Source organism: Vipera berus (genome assembly GCF_964194415.1).
Source record: "Vipera berus genome assembly, chromosome: 3".
In the NCBI taxonomy this organism is placed as follows: Eukaryota; Metazoa; Chordata; class Lepidosauria; order Squamata; family Viperidae; genus Vipera; species Vipera berus.
This window is the reverse complement of record NC_138204.1, coordinates 128,469,749-128,487,732: the sequence shown is the minus strand read 5'-3', so window position 1 is coordinate 128,487,732 and position 17,984 is coordinate 128,469,749. Positions and strand designations below refer to the sequence as shown.

At 39.1% G+C, this 17,984-nt stretch overlaps 1 protein-coding gene across 4 annotated transcripts in view; it reads left to right on the top strand.

The window, feature by feature from the left end:
* The window catches only part of CTNNAL1 (catenin alpha like 1), a 62,039-nt gene that overhangs the window by 9,093 nt on the left and 34,962 nt on the right, over window positions 1–17,984 (top strand). For all 4 annotated transcript variants that reach the window (XR_014025814.1, XM_081322707.1, XM_081322706.1 and 1 more), the window contains exon 2: window positions 15,075–15,264. Coding sequence is in view for 3 of the 4 variants with exons in the window: in XM_081322707.1 (XP_081178833.1) it covers window positions 15,075–15,264 (190 nt within the window). In the remaining variant the exon portion in view is untranslated. The remainder of the gene's footprint in view (window positions 1–15,074; window positions 15,265–17,984) is intronic.

The window sequence follows — 17,984 nt, the reverse complement described above, 5'->3', positions numbered from 1 at the left end:
AGCACAGGAAAGAGAAAAAGAGAAGAAAAATGGTGAGCTTGTGTGGGTATATTTAAATATTTTTTCCTGATGGAGTGTTTATTTTCTTCTACTTAGATTCCTTAATCTGTTAATGCTTTGTAGGTTAGGAGTGTGCAATTTGAGTGGGCACGTACTTCTTTTTTGCATTTCCCCACAACTCTGTTGTCCATAGTTGCCAAAAATTGGTGGCATTCTTTCATTTTACAGTGGAAGAGATGTGCAGACAAATACAGTGTACAATAAGCTATGCAGTGATTTAACTTTGAAAACAAAAGGAGACCCCAGTCTTTCTCCTCTCTAAATTCAGAAAATCTTGGTTCTACTGTATATGTTCACCTCATCCTCAATCTTGGCCACCACTCAAGGTTGACTTAGATCCTGACTGGCTCCAGGTTGACTCAGCTTTCCATCCTTCCAAGGTTAGTAAAACGAGGAGCCAGATTGTTGGGGCAATACAGTATGCAAACTCTGTAAAACTGCTTAAAGAGGTCTGTAAAGCACTATGTAGCAGTATATATGTCTAAGTGCTATTACTATTGCCTTTCTTAAATACAGCTCCCAGCAATCAGAAAATTGCATATTCAAACAATAATCTTTTCTTTTCTTGATATCCTTTTCTGTGTATCCGATTTGTGCCACTCAGTTGCTGCATCAAAAAAAAAGCAGGTTCAAATAATAGGATGGGTGCTTTTTGGTTTTGGACATTTAGATTCTTAGAGTTAACATGCCTCATTTTACTGTGCAAGAGATGTTACTTTGCTCAGTTATTGAATGTGGAAAAACTTTTTTCATGCAGTAGTAACTGCCCTGAATTCAAAAGATGTTGGATGTGGTGTTCAATGAATCTCCCCTTTTCCCACAAAACTTTGTTTTTCTCTAGACATTAACTGCTCCAACAGCCTTTGCATATACAGTATATGTATGTGTGTATGTGTGTGTGTGTATGTATATCTATATCTATCTATATCTATATCTATCTATATATATATATCTATCTGTCTATCTATCTGTCTGTCTATCTATCTATCTATCTATCTATCTATCTATCTATCTATCTATCTATCTATCTATCTATCTATCTATCTATCTATACAAACACACATACATTCCTCACTGTGTTTAGGAAAGAGACAGCCATTGGAACTTACAGCATTAGTGGAAAGCTGTCTATGTTCAGACTTGCAAACACATAATTCACAGTGAAGAAGGCATGAGGAGAGAGAGAGAGAGAGAGAGAGGGGGGGGGAAACAAGGTTATGACATGTGAAATTTTGTTTCATTCTTGAAAAAGTGATGCTTCTGAAAGTTCTGTGGTCAGATTCCATTAACCTAATAGTTATTATTAACCTAATAGTTAAAATAATTGCCTGTAAAAAGTGTCAGAAGCCTTACAAAAACAATTTGTAATAAGACATCAATTTGAAGTGAGACACTGTTCCTTAGTTTATTTAGGTGCTGTGGAGTTATAATGTATTTTGCATAAGTGCTTTTAGGAATGCTTAAAAGAAGGTTGTGGCCGCTGCTCTGCTGACTGATTGCCTCCTGCTATTATTGTCTTCCGTGGATTACAGTACTGATCAGGGTGGTAAAGAGATGCTTCATCATGCTGATGCTAGGTGAGCAGAAGCCAAACATACGGTGTACATTCTGAATTCTGCTTCTGACTCAGGACCAGATAGCATCTCCAGTTTTCCTGGAGGCAAAGAAAAGGCAAAAGAAGTCCAGCCTGACCCCCGTCCACTGGCTAGAAAAGGGGCAGCTGAAGTGAGCTTGATCTTCCCATCCTTCTATAAAGAGCACTTCGTTCCACCTGCCAAGTTTAGGAAGAGGTAAATCACTTGCCCCGTGTGACCCCATCCAGCCAGAGAAGAAATATTTTCTGGATATGTTAAGCTTCCGGAATCGTGTGATTGAAATGATCTAATAAACTGTATGATGCAGTGTCACAGACTTTATATGAGCAACTGTGCAAATTAAGATAGATTAGTGTAGATATGAGCGATATGTATAAAGTTATATGTGGACCTATTCACTGTTCAAATTTTCAACGTCTTCAGAAGAACACAGGCAGCCTGTGTTCAGATTTGCAGGTTTGAATATTATGCAAATGCTTTCCCATATGAACATTTTTAGCATAAAGATTTGTGGAATTCCATATTAAAACACATTTCCCCCACCCCCATTATATTAACATGGATAGTAGCAGAGTGCTACGTGATGAAATTATTTTGTTTCTCTTCTTCTTTGCTGTGCTCAGATTAACTAAACACTTCTTTTATTTTTCACATAGACTTAATATTTCAGGTATGCTGCTGAGCAACAGATTTAACTCTTGGGAATAAATATCCCTTGAAGAACTTGTAAAGACTATTTGAGGAATAAGTTCCTGGTATTTGAATGCCAAGGGTGAAGTATAATGAGATGTAGTTAAAATTAAATTATCAATTTAGACATATTGCATTACAGCTTAAAATGAAGTCTTTCTAAGGAAAAATATAGGCTAAATGGCTAAATATTGTGGATTAATATAATAGCTTTTTTTCTCTATGCCATATATGAGAAGGACCATTTCTAATCTGTCTATAGAGAGAGAATCAAGAATTAACATATAGAGGAATTCCTAAGATTCCTAGATGTATGTGTGAGCACACAATTCCTAAGTGGATTCTAAGCCATGATTTAGTTTGCTTGTACAAGTGTTATGCGCTCTCATGAAATGTTGAGCTCAAGGGCTCTGCTGTCTCTCTTGTTTTGAGCATTCCTCCCCCTCATTTATTCTGCCAAAAGGAATTTATTTCAACAGTCAAACTAAAGCAGATTTCATTTCACTTCTGCAGATTCTTGGCTTGTGATTTTGGGTAAATCAATATTGGAAAGTGAAATGAAAAACTCTTTAGTTAAATAAATCATAAAAGATTTGCATGGATGATTGAGCAAAGGATAATTATTTTAAAATCATAATTTCCAAACTGCATATAATAATAAAGCAAACCAGGAATCTGCAAATCTGCTACTCAGTTCTAGTTTATCCATCTTCCAGTTGCATGGGAGGAGAGGAAAGGTGGGTGGGGTAGAGTGCCAAACATTATGTGTGTGTTCCTTCCTGTTTAGGCGTATAATGCTGTATTGTGTGTTAGCCTTATGTGAGAACCAGCCTACATAAACCATGGAATGCCAAGTATCATACAATTATTTACTGTTGTATGATACATCAAAATCAGTCTAACATTTTCAGGAGCTTATCTACCATAAACAGTATCACTAAATATATTCTGATTTTATACTGCACTTGAGAACATTTTAAAAACTTATTTTTTAAAAAAGTGATAGTCTTTTGCTGTGCCTTGATAGCTTTTTGAATGATATTTTCTATACTCTTATTTATGACTCAGTGGGTTAGGACGCTGAGCTTGTCGATCAGAAGGTCGGCAGTTTAGCGGGTTGAATCCCGAGTGTCGCGTAACAGAGTGAGCGCCTGTTACTCGTCCCAGCTTCTGCCAACCTAGCAGTTCGAAAGCACGTAAAAATGCAAGTAGAAAAATAGGGACCACTCCGGTGGGAAGGTAACAGCGTTCTGTGCGCCTTTGGCATCTAGTCATGCCGGCCACATGACCACGGAGACGTCCTCGGACAAGCGCTGGCTCTTTGGCTTTGAAACAGAGATGAGCACCGGCCCCTAGAGTCGGAAACAACTAGTACGCATGTGCGGGGGAACCTTTACCTTTATATGTGACCTAAAAGTACAAAGCTAAATATAATACTTTTGTCCAAATTTGGGTGCATATTTAACATGTACACGAACTTGTTTACAGATTCAAAAGAATAAAACACACTGAATATCACAGGTGCACAAATTTGGATACCCTTACAATCAGTGCTTTGTAACACCTTTGGCAAAAAACAAAAAACCAGCATGCAAATATTTCACCTTACCAAATAAGAGTTTAGTTTTGGTTTTTGATTCTCTCCCCCACCTTCTTTACAAAACACATCTAGCTCATATATAAAAATGGTAGCATTTTTTAAAAATGCTGGGTTATGTTCTATGCTTATAATGGAGTGGCATAGAAGTGTAAGTAATAAAGAAAAGAAATGAAAAATGTTCTTAGATCTCTACATGCACAGCATATCTGGAATCTCCCTGCAGTTTTTCAATTATATTCAAGACTGGGAATTGTGTAGGATGTTCCTGTAGTTATTTCATGGTTGGTCTTGGGGTATGTTTTGTATAATTGTCTTGCTGAAATATCTAATCTCTATTCAGCTTCAATTTCTTGACTATTGGAGCAATCTTTTGACTGGTCAGATCTGCAAAATAGAATCTGCAAATCACTGCAAATAATTTAACACTTAAAACACTTGCTGCAAAATGTAACGCTTGAGTAGTTATCCATGGGTTGTCAGTGTACAGTGTTGCTATTACAACAGTGCATGCATCTCCCAATTGTTTGGAGACATGTTTAGTTTACCATGCTTTTCCCAGAAATCCTTTGTGGGAAAACTATTGGAAGGAAACATTTTCTGTATTTAAATGGGAAGCTTGATAACCATGAAGTCCCTTGGCTCAAAGGTCTTGAATTGGTAAAATTAAAATTAAAATTTACGCCAGAACAATTTACAGTATCCTTGGAGAACAATGGTTGGATCATTTGATCCGCAGGGAAATAATGTCAGAAAGTACAAAGTTTGGTATCTTAACATTAAAAGCTTTTACTCCAACGTAAGTTTTATTGTATTCAGTGGGGTTTCTTCCCAGATGAGTGGGCATAGGATTACCCTTGTAATTACTTTGATGGAATCCAAGTGAATGCCTGATAAGCATGGTCTAAGAGCATCTGGGCCAATTTTGTATAGAGGAAATCTTTTTCTCCTTTTTATGCATTATTCTATGTCCTCATCTACCCTTTTTTAGTTAAGAGGGTTTTAAAAAGAACAACTGTAATTAATTCTGTCTTACAATACAGACCTCAATTGTTGAAATGAGAAGATAACAGTCTTCTACAATCTAGTATTATAATTCGAAAGGTTGTAATTGTAGAATGAGTAGAAGTGTCTCTCATAATAAATAGCAGTGTATTAGCTTGTGATGGTATTTTGGGCATACACTGAACCTTTAGGAAAGACATAATTTTGGAATTTTTTTTAGGACAAAAGTATGTGTCCTTCTGTAAGCTGGATATGTACCATGGGAATGAGTTGATCATGAGGATAGAGAAAGTTCTCTGGTTCTCATGATTTTCTTATCTCCTGAATTTCATTTTGTTGTTCTCTTTTCCTATTAGCAGCTGAAGGCCCCAACAGTAGCAAATAGTTTTAAATGAGTTAGTTAGAATGTTTCCTGTGGTTTTCTCAGTCATGCTAATGTTGCTCTCTTGGTGGTTCTTAATTATCTGCGCATCAGTAGAACAGCTGAAGAGTGTAGGACTGGTACAGTGATGTTCTTATTAAGTAGTAACAATAAGTAAGAATATTGATTTACACATTTCATTCTTAGAAATTTCTAAATTAGGTTATAGGTGATAAATATATCAGGTTACGTAAACTAGCTTTTGCTCATGTCAGCATAAAATCATTGCTGCAGCCTAAGGGGAATTGATAAAAAAACATTTCAACAAACTTAATTGGCATACAACAATTTTAGTAGTCTGTCTATTTGTATTGGATTTTAAGAATAAGGTTATAATAATTTCCTGTATAACCCCAATGAAAATCTCATTTTTAAAATGAAAATTAAGTTTTCATTATTTATATATTTATATCCAGTCTTTCTTTGTTTTAAAGTTTTATTTTATAGTAAACAATCCTGTCAGACAATGTCAGCGTAACAAGCTAAAAGTTTTTGCACAAGGACTGACTGTATGCAAAGTATCCTATTGTAATGGACATTTTTTTTGCATGTTTTGTGTCATTCTGTTAGTATACCAGAGATAGCTAGAATTGCATAATTTCTGCTTTGCTGGAGAGTTGGAATAGTGCTACTTGTTTGAAGGAACAATCCCATGTTTGCATTCTGAATCCCTAATATTTGCTATTGCCCATTTTCTGCACAATTTTTTTTCTTTATCCTTTTGAGATCCATGGCCAAATTATGGTTTCTTGAGCCTTTACTGCAAGCATCTTTATACAGGCAGTACCAGTGAAACACTTTCCATTGGGAAATATCCAAGCTAAGCAGGTAACTTACAAGTGAAGCCAACCTGGTATAATTTGGCATGGTTCCATTGACATGTGGTTTATTCTGGAAAGAAATAGCTTCAATGAAGTGCTTGTTCTGTACCAGCCTGCTACCGGCCCTGCAGAAAAGGCAGGGACAACCCCTCTACAAACGGCAAGAGGCTGGAATTACGCCTGACAAATTTATTCACATAAAACAGAGCAAGACAAGACACCAACCATAAAACACGAGCTAAGAAGCAGGAACAATCCAAGCGGTTGCCTTCAGCAAACCAGCCCTCCCACACATTCCCCTTAAATACAGTTCAGGGCATGGCCTCTCTGTGCCTCCTTCCGAGGTGCCCCATTGCCTCCCTCTGTTTACTCCTGACTGACTGCCTCCTGCGTCGGGCGTCCTTGAACAGGGCCAGCTGTGGGTCATCTTCATCCACGCTGTCAGGCTCACACAGCTGGGTCTGCATCGTGACCAGATGAGAGGGGCCTTGCTGGGGGCTCTCATCAAGCTGTCCAATCCCCTCAGCAAGCTCTTCAACACCCCCCTCCTCCTCCTCTGAGTCGTCCGACCCAACTGCCGAACCCACAGGCTGACCCTGAATCACAACAGTGCTAATAGTTAGCTATTCAGAGTTTTTGTTTTAAACTAGCTTGAACTTCCAATGTTCCAGTCAAGATAACCAGTGTTATCTTCCATTGGTTATATTGGTCAGATATTGGAATTAGTTTTCCAGTTGTGCCAGTTAATATGTTGCCCATGCAGCTAATCTCTATAAGATATTGCTCTGTGATTTGTCTCTTTAGTTACAACTAAATTTATTGTGGCTGTTTTTATAGTTAGGAATCCCTTAGCTTTCTGAATAGAATAATTGGTTTTAAATGTGATTACAAGTAGTCCTCAACTTAGGGCTTGACATTTATCAATCATTCAGAGCTACAGTGGCCTCCGAAAAGGTACTTTACAGTTCACAAAGCACTTCCAGCTGATCACATTTCTGGCATTTGGCAACTGACTCACATTTCCAACTCATTGTAGCATCCCATGGTCTCATGACTGATTTGCAACTTTTTGGCAAAAAAAAAAGTTTGCAAAAACCACCATCCAAGACAACCCCTTCATAAATACATGGCATAACATAGGACAGGGGTGTCAAACTCAATTTCATTGAGGGCCGCATCAGCATTGCGGTTGCCCTCAGGGGGCCGGGTGGGTATGGCCAGGGTGGGCGTGGCCTAATGGGTGGGCGTGGCTAGAGTGCGTACAGCCTACTGGGTGGGCGTGGCCAGCTCTACATCGTTCGCCTCAAGGGTGCCTATGGGGGCCCGGGCAGGAGTGGGACAGATCTGAGGGTCTCTGGCAGAAGGAGGGTCTCTGGGCCAGGGCCAAGGCCGTGGGGGCCGTTCCCTCACTGTTTCCAGGATGGCTTCGCGGGCCACATGAAACCACTTTGCGGGCCGGATCTGGCCCCCGGGCCTTGTGTTTGACATGTCTGACATAGGAGAACAAACCCATCAGGACAAGATTCAGCAGACCATCTGCATTTAAAAGGCCACACTTTCAAAGATAGTAAAGCCCACATTTTGGACTTGTTTGAAAAAGGGATCAAAGAGGCCATCTACGTCATAATTGAACAGCCCTCTCTCAACAGAGGGGGAGAGATACAACATCCTCTATCTCCAGTCTACAACAAAGTTCTTTTAGCAGTTCCAAGAAGGCTCCACACCCATTTGCATTACTCAGGTGACCCTGATGACAGAGATAAACCTCCAGGTGGCCTCAATGACTCTGTCAATGCTGTAAACATTGACAAGTTTTTGCACTGACAATATAAGAGACAGCCTTTTGTTTAAACTGCTTCTCTTTGAATCTTGAAGTGAGGGAATTTCAAAAAGCTATTTTGAGAAAATAAGAGTAGCCACGTACAGTGAAACTTCATATATAAAACTAATTAGTGAACGTGATTCATGACGTGTAATTAAGGGAGGGAGATTATGCAGCATATGATGTATCAAGGGGAGGAGAGATCAGATTCTGGCATCCCTCCATGAGTGCCATGTTTCGTTTCATTATTAAGACTTTTTAGATAATGCTTGCATTTTGTTTGAACTGTCTCATTTATCGGAACCATGACAGACTCTCTAAAAGAATAGAAAAGACCAGCTGTCTGCAAGGAGTATAAATCCTTCCATTCCCCACCATCCAGTCAGAACTGAAGAAGCTTCTTGGTCGAGAAGTGAAATGTCTTCAAAGGAAAACAAGGAAGTCCAGTTACACCTTTGGACTTAAGGGGAGAAAGTACATTTAAATTTACTGATTTAGCAAATGTAGATTTACTCTAGATTTCTGGATAATTTTCAAAAGAGTGTAGCAACAAAAAATATGTCCTGTGACTAAAACTGTAGTGTGAGATGAATGAGGCTAGGAAGCATAGCCATTGGTTTTTAAATAGGAGAACTATGAGCTCTGTTCAGTTCTGATACATAAGTAATTTGGACTTGCAAGTTCTTTATATATCTAAAGAATTAGCATTTTAGAAAAAAAAGGTGTAACTTATAGATGTACATTTTGAGAAGGTAACATTTTACCTGTTGATTGACACGTTCCTTGGCAGATAATGAAGAATAGAACTCTAGTGAACTTTGACTTTGTTCAGAAATTGAATTTGCCACATCTTTCAAATGGCTGTTATGCATAATATATATGTTTTTGAAAGTGGGCGCTTCAGGCATAATTTGATTCAGTGTGTCTGTAATATAACTTGGTTTCAGTTATGAGCACCTACAAATCTGGGTTTTTTTTCAGATCCATGGACAGAATATGTGATTAGAAACAGGTCAGTTGTTTTGTAAGAATAATGAAGTAAGTCTCTATATATGTATGAATGTGAAAAAGAGAGAATGTAATCTCAGATACAGCTTTTATTGGATGCTGAATTATGCTGAAATTCAGCCCCAGCTCATGATAAATAGAAATGATTAAAATGCATAGATGCAAAATATAATGTCCACTTTTTGCATTTATTATTATATTGTCAATGAGGAGATAAGATAACCTTTATTGTCTTTTTTTTACTGTGGGCACAATGGCACACATCAAAAATGAAATTTAGTTGCCTGCTCTCAAAGTGGAACACATACATGACACACACCTAACCATACTATATACACATATGTATAGACCCACACCCCTACATATACATAACAAATAAATATTAAACACTGTCCATCTTGAATATATAACAGAAGGAGGAAGCTTGAGAGTTCACAAGGTTAATACTGTATGGAATGAAACTATAGCTGAATCTGGATGTTCTACGGATACCACAAAGACTCCTCCCAGAAGGTAACAAGGAAAACAGGTCATGAAGAGGATGTGTAGTGTCCCAGACAATCTTACGGACCCTGCTCAAGCAACACTTCTGTGCTATGTCCTGGATGGAGGGGAGGGAACTGCCAATGATCTTTTCGGCCATCCTCACCACTCTGAACCGCCTTCCTGTCTGAAGCAGTGATGCTTCCAAACCAGACTGTGATACTGTATGACAGGATGCTCTCGATTGTTCCCCTGTAGAAAGTGGTCAGGACAGGGGAAGGAAGATGAGCTTTTCTCATACAATGCAGAAAATACAGGCGCTGCGGTGCCCACTTCACCAGTTCCTCACTGTTGAGCAACCAAGCCAGCCTACTCGTTAGCTGCACACCCAGGAATTTGATGCTGGTAACCCTTTCCACAGGTGAATCATTAATGCACAGAGAAGTGTGGCTGTGCCTGCCTTTTCTGAAGTTGATGGTTTTGCCATGGAATTGTTTTAATATCTATGAAACACATTAGGAAATAATTGTCTCAAAAATAGTATTCAGGTGACATTCAAATGCTTTTCTTTTTTAAAAAAATACTAGACATATGTTTGGATTATAGATATGTCCTTAGCTATCCGTTATGAACTCTTAAATGAAGTTCTTTTAATGAATCTAATTCTAGCTGTTTGGGACAATAAATGATGAAAGATTATTGTTGCATTTGTGAGTTCAGAAGGATATTTTGCTGGTCCCCATTTAAACATAGGCATGCTGAAAAAGATGTTGCCTTGTAACTCAGACTGATTTCAATAATACTGTTGTTGCCTCCATTTCCAGTAACTGCACAAACTCAGCTACCGTCCTCTGAAATAGGAAAAGGTACGATAAACAAATACAGATAAATGTAAGCATCAGCAATGCACTGTTGCTCATTTTTCACTGGACCTGTTTAGAAAAGATGAAAGAAGGATTTAAGAGGTTGGTGAAACTGAACTCCATGTCCAAACGTCTTTCAAGGACAATCTAGAACCCTCAGGATAACTGGAAGCATGATCACAGGAGAGAAGAGAGAATAGAATGTATTTCCAATTCTAAGGCAATGGCTATTGTCATTAGATGAAGTGGAATGTTCTGATGGTAGGGGCAAGCATGCCCACTTTTAGTTCAGTGCAAACAATGTACCCTGATTGCTTTTGTTACTCGTTGTTCCAGAAAAATATCTTAAATATAAATATGTGCCCCAGAGGTGTCAGCATCTAGCCAACCTTGCCTGATTTCAGTTGACCAGCCCATGTTAGTATTTGAATGAAGGACTGCTTCAATTTTCCAGAGTTGTAAGCTAGACTGAGTTTGTATGGGGCGGGCGGGGGGGTCCAGAAAATAACAGCAAAACATTTTCATATTGTCAGCAAAACTGGATTGTCTTGAGGGTGTCTTTATAATTTGAAACAAGATCCAATTCTATACTTGTCTAAACAAGATTTACAGGTGTTTCTTTTAAAAATAATTAAGCCTGTTAATGTAAGGGTTATTGTAATTATGTCACTGAGTAGAAAGGTGGATTTTAAATTGAGTGGCCAACATTTTGGAGACAAGGGGAGCAGTTAAGTTTTTGGTGGGCCTGAATGCACAGAACAATTATATCTGCTTCCCAAAAGGGAACTGCTATACATTTTTGCAATCACAGTAGAGAGTCCCAGGGAACATTACAAAAAAAAGCCTCAAGCCTGCAGGTTTTCTCCTCCCTGTGGCAGTAATACCAATTTAATATTATTTTACAGAAGGAATCTACCACACCTTTCAATGAATTTGCATTGCTTTCCGCAGTTAAAAACAGCTCGGGGCAGCGAAATATTAATACATGCTATGACAGATAACATTCCTAAAAGATAGCCTAAGTTTCAAACAAGGAGAAGGTATAATTAAAAATCTCATTGGCAAAACCCTCCTTCCAAGTGTTCCCTAATAAATAGGCTGCCATCAATCACACTGCATCTCCTGCCGTGAACTAGAGTGTCCTCTTGGAGAATTTATAGCCTTTTCATTAAGGATTTGTCTCTTCAACCATGCTGCTTTTTTTGTGATTGCTTGAAGAAGCCCCTGCAGTTTTCTTGGCAGGATTTCAGAAGCGGTTTGCCATTGCATCCTACCTAGACTGACAAAGAGTGACTGGCCCAAGGTCACCCAACTGGCTTCATGCCTAAGGTGGGACTAGAACTCATAGTCTCCCAATTTCTAGCCTGTTGCCTTAACCACTCTACCAAACTGGCTCAATCAGCCATGCTTTAGGAATAAAGAAAGCAAAGGTCTTTCAGACTTCCTGCCCCAAGCCGCAAAGTACAGTTTTAATAAATGTGGTGACAAATATATATGTTTGTGATTTTACTCCAATTTATTGCTACTGTAGCACGTTTCTCTAGGCCAAAATCTGTGCTAAAAATTCTTACAATATTTGTCAATGACTGAATTTCAATTTTTGATTTTCCACAAACCTTTAGGTCATCCGAATAAAGCAAATGTGAGGTTTTATTAGTACTTTTTGCTGTTTGATAGCCAATATTTATTTTTTTTTCAAAATCACTGAAAGTGGAATCATAGCAATGATACATAATAAGGGTGATAATGAGTCGCCCTGGAATATGCCTCTTCTAATGTTGGGTATGCCTTTTCATTTCCAACCAGCAAGTCTGTCTTCCACTGCTTCATTATTTTTTCTATAAACATTTCAATGACATCAGTTGTTTCCAAACATTTGATTATTGTAGAAGGACTAGCAGAACCAGTGAGAAGAGTAAAAAGAGGGATCAGCTTACATAGCCACAAACAAACTTAATTCTTTTATCCATCCAGCATTTATATTTTTAGTTGAGGTTGGGTTTAGAGCTTTCCAAAACTAGATTGTTTCCTTTTTTTTGTCTGGTTTTCCATTTTCAAGGTTTGGGAGAAGTTTTATCTGTCAGTCCTGGCTGTTTCTCACTCAAAAGATTCACAGAGGTAGAGTCCTTCATGGCTTTGTGAATGCCACTGTATTCAAATCACATTGGACAACCTTGTTGTGTTTTTCTGGATGCCATACATTTGGGACACAGTAATTTGTCCCATTGAGTCTGACAATCTTATCATCTTTTGCTTCCCCAGATTCCTGGTTTGATATTTCTTACAGCAAAATGGGTTAGTAGAATTGAACGGTATAATTTCATTTTATAAGAAAGCTGGGGAATGGCATTTTTAAATATTCTTATATATTTTAAAAACACGAGGGAGGTTTCGTAGACATAGAAAATAGCACAGCAGGACAATTATGTAGCAAAAAACAGATAAAGATGGAGAAGAAAGAAGCATGTAACCGAGACAATAAAAATGTCTCAATTTGGGGAAAAGAGTGACAAATGCTCAAAATAACCCCCACCTTCATTCCATATGGCAGGGGTGTCAAACTCAATTTCATTGAGGGCCGCATCAGCAGTGTGGTTGCCCTCGGGGCCAGGTGGGTGTGGCCTACTGGGTGGGTGTGGCCTACTGGGTGGGCGTGGCTAGAGTGCATATGGCCTACTGGTTGAGCATGGCCAGCTATACATCATTCGCATCAAGGGTGCCTATGGGGGCCTGGGCAGGAGTGGGACAGATCTGAGGGTCTCTGGCAGAAGGAGGGTCTCTGGGCCAGGGCCAAGGCAGTGGGGGCCATTCCCTCACTGTTTCCAGGGTGGCTTCACGGGCCACAGGAAACCACTTCGCGGGCCAGATCCGGCCCCTGGGCCTTGTGTTTGACATGTCTGCCGTATGGTATAAGACTATTTCCCTTTCAAGACTGCCATGGGGTGTGCCTTGCAACGGGTTCAGGATAATGCTTTGCTGAATTTTGAAACAGGGATCTTGTTCGGGTCACTGGCTGATTTGTAGTAAATAGGTTGTTAATAAATATATACTGGGGACAAGCTGCATAATCGATTTGATCTTCGGTGTTTAAAATTCTTTGTTTCAAAATTGAATTGGCTTGTTCTAATTCCATAGGTAAAAAAGGGTATCCCAAGAAAAGTTGTGGAAATATAATTACCTGGAAATGGGTTTTTTTACTAGATGGAGTCAGAAACATCTACTATAATTAAAGCGGTAAATCCGACTGAATCATGTAATCATTTCAGCCAGCAGTTACAATTATAATCCAAATTCTACTGACTTCTGTTTCTTTCTGGAGCATTGTATTCCAGTGAGAGACCTGTCTCGAAAATTTGGATTGGTCTTTCTCTTTTATTGCTATCTTGCTGTATGAACCCAACTGAACCAGCTATAATAATTTAGTGCAAGCCTTAATTATAAATTATTTAACAACCGTTGGAATGAACTGTTGAACTTGAGTAAAATAGAAAGCTTATATAGCCGAGTGCAATTTCTGCCCTTTGGGATATGTAGAAAGGGTATTTCAAGCTCCAGAAGTTTGGAAAGCCTCCAGAGTATTTAACAGTTCTGATTTGTTTCATGGTGTGCCCTCATATTTGCCAGTTCTCTAACTTGGGAAGTTTGGAAAATACAAATATTTTAGATTTGGAATACTTTATCATGAGGTCCTCATTATTAGAACAAAGCTACCACATCATCACCATAGAAAACTAATTTCATACACCATTAGGCCAGTGTAGGAGGATGAAAATCTAGGCTGCTTAAACTAGCCATAAGTGAATTTATGTATGCATTAAACCGTGCTGGAGGTAAACCGTGCTGGAGGTACTGCACAATCCTGTTTTACTCCTGAACTCATTGATATTTCTTTCATTTTATGTCCTTGGTCAGTGCATCTGACTTTCATTCTTGCATCTCTATGCATTCTAAATACTAGTAGAAGCAGACATTTATCAGTTGTGCTAGTTCTAAATTTGCCCATGGTCTAATCCTGAAAATGAAGTTGAATGCGGCCTTAAAATCAGTGAAAGGCACAAATGGAGATATTGCAGCACTATATTATGGTCTCTAGTGTAAATCTATGTTCCCCAAACTCTGCCTGTTTATCACTCAGAATGGATTCAGATTGAGGTCAGTCTGTGGAAGTACATCTGCAGGTATATTTTACCAATGATTTTAGACCTGGCAGGAAGGGGTAGGGGTGAAATTAAGTTGCAAATATAGAAGCACCTTTTACAGTTACTCCCCAGCATATTATATAGATGTCTTTTTAGTTAGCAATTACTTTTATATCTATTTATTTTTTTATATTGCTTTCTCTTCTGCTTATCAGACTTGGAATTTTAATTGAATGTTGATTATTATTATTTTTGTCTGCTGGGTTCTGCCTAAACTCCCTCACACAAGGAAAGGCATTAGGATGGAGAGAGGGTGAGTTCTGATGTATAAACGTTGCATAAATTATTCAAACAACAAAAATTAAAAGACCTCAAAGGAACTAAGAAGGAACATTTAAGTAAAATTAAAATAAGAAGACACTCTAGCACTGGCTAAACACATGCAAGGGATAGGAAAAGAATTTCATAATCTGTTACGCAGATATTATTTTGAGTGGAACTTCTTGGGAATAAAAATACCAAAACAATATTTAACACATGGTTTTGGCTGTCATCTGTTTCTGTTTTTAGATAACAACTCTGATTAACCATAAAGATAAGCCAAAGAAGTCGGATAAGACATTGAAAGCAGTCCAACAGGTGGGCCAAGCGGTTAACCTAGCTGTTGAAAAATTTGTCATGGTGGGTGAAGCTATAGCCAATGAAAACCAAGAGCTGAAAGAAGAAATGAAGGCAGCCTGCACTGAAGCAAAGCAAGCAGGTAGGTGAAGGTTTACGAACCTGAGAAGCAGGGCATCATTTGCTATAAAAACACCTGCAACAGAGACTTGCATTTCAATCTCTTAAATGTTTGGACAAATACCACAGGAGGTTATTTTAGATCAGATATCTCAAGTTTTGTTGAAATTGTATTAACACCTACTGTTGATCTGTGGTATTCAGTAGGAGAGTATCATCACAAAGAAACTGTGGAATAGACACAGTTCTCATAAATATCTGCTGTGATTTAAAGCAAAAACTCTAATATAAATGTATTGGTTCTTTGGAGCATGAATTGCAGTTCCTAATTTCTCAGGATGTTGAGTGATGTGAGCTGGGCAGTATTCTAGATGCTTCATGCTTTAAAATGGGACCAAATTCTTTTCAATGAGGAGTATTTGATGATTACAATAGCCTTCTTTCTCAAAATATAGAAGTTTACAGGAGAGGAACTAATTGACAGGGTGATTAAAAAAGATATACCACCATTCTCCATATTTTGTAAGCATAAGAATGACTAACTAGGACATATAGGTAGTCCTTGACTTACAACAGTTCATTTAATGACCTTTTGAAGTTACAATGGCACTGGAAAAAGATAATTTTTACACTTATGACCATTGCAGCATCCTCTTGGTCACGTGATCAAAATTCAGATGCTTGGCAACTGGCTCTTATTTATGATGGTTGCAGTGTCCTGGGGTCAAGTGATCATCTTTTACAACCTTCTGACAAGCAAAGTCAATGGGGAAGCCAAATTCACTTAAGAACTAACTGTTACTAACTTAACAGTCACAGTGATTCACAACAACTGTGGCAAGAAAGGTTATAAAATGGGGCGAAACACATTTAACAAATGTCTCATACGGCAACAGAAATTTTGGGCTCAATTGTGATTGTAAGTCAAGCATTATATATATTAAATAGATCTATATACGTATATGTTCTACTCAGTAAAATTCCATATTTCGTGAAGCTGTTGTCAATGCTGCTAACATTGGATGTTCTTACTTTGATAACAGATGGAAATGCAGCCATTTTATTCTTTTTCTTTTAAAGTTAGTTGATGCTGGGAGCGGGAATGTGGATGAGAGTGCAGTTAGTCATAACAATAATAACTTGGCCGTGGAAATCCAAGGTTATTGCACCCAGAGTTGATAAAGATTTGGCGGGCTGGAGAGCTGGGGAGAAAGCCTGGCTTCAAGCTAATTGGGGAATGTGATTTATGACTGTTAATTGGAGGAGGGAATTGTGCTTTGTTACTTTGTGCCCAGGGGAGGGGAATTCAGTTTTTGGTTTTAACTATGTAGTGCCGATACTTTGTTTCTCAAATAAAAGATTCTTTAAGGTAAACAGTGCTTTGAAGTTCTTCTGAAGAGTTTCATCTGTCGGAACCATGACAGCTGTAACATTAATGAGTTTCCTTGGTCCCCAAATTGTTGTGTATTTACTAGTTATTATATTAAGTTAACAGAAGTTACAGGGCTGAGGTAAAACCACGGCAGCTTTTGACAGCTGTCAGTATAAATAGAAGTCATGTTCTCTTGTTCTTTGCCTGGTTCGGAATAAAAGTTAAAACGTTAACTTGCTGTCTCGCCTGCTTCTTAGCTAAAGCACTGGCGACGAGGATGGGATGCCTGCTTGCCTAAGCTGAAGTCACTACCTAAGGGGAGAAGAGATTTTTCCCCTTAGCCGAGCTGGTCACTTGCTGAAGTCACTGGAAGCTGAACTTCCATTCAACGCAAGCAGCGGCACCCACAATTACAGACAGCATGACGAACCACGGCCACATCCGAGAATTCGATACTCGCCACCCAGAAGGCTGGGAATCGCATCTGGGCCAGGTAGAAGGGTACCTGGTAGTCAAGAAGATCACGGATGACCGGGCCAAGGCAGCCGCCCTCCTCTGGTTATTGCACCCAGAGTTGATAAAGATTTGGCGGGCTGGAGAGCTGGGGAGAAAGCCTGGCTTCAAGCTAATTGGGGAATGTGATTTATGACTGTTAATTGGAGGAGGGAATTGTGCTTTGTTACTTTGTGCCCAGGGGAGGGGAATTCAGTTTTTGGTTTTAACTATGTAGTGCCGATACTTTGTTTCTCAAATAAAAGATTCTTTAAGGTAAACAGTGCTTTGAAGTTCTTCTGAAGAGTTTCATCTGTCGGAACCATGACAGCTGTAACATTAATGAGTTTCCTTGGTCCCCAAATTGTTGTGTATTTACTAGTTATTATATTAAGTTAACAGAAGTTACAGGGCTGAGGTAAAACCACGGCAGCTTTTGACAGCTGTCAAAAGCTGCCGGACGAAACAGCGCAAGCGCCAACAATTGACAGCTCTACACGCGCTACAGATGACAGCTCCGAGCTGTCAAAACCGGACGGCCCCGATTGGCGGCGACTGCGGCGCGGGAACAGACTCACCCCTGATTGGTCAAGCCGCCGGCAGCTGTCAGTATAAATAGAAGTCATGTTCTCTTGTTCTTTGCCTGGTTCGGAATAAAAGTTAAAACGTTAACTTGCTGTCTCGCCTGCTTCTTAGCTAAAGCACTGGCGACGAGGATGGGATGCCTGCTTGCCTAAGCTGAAGTCACTACCTAAGGGGAGAAGAGATTTTTCCCCTTAGCCGAGCTGGTCACTTGCTGAAGTCACTGGAAGCTGAACTTCCATTCAACGCAAGCAGCGGCACCCACAATTACAGACAGCATGACGAACCACGGCCAC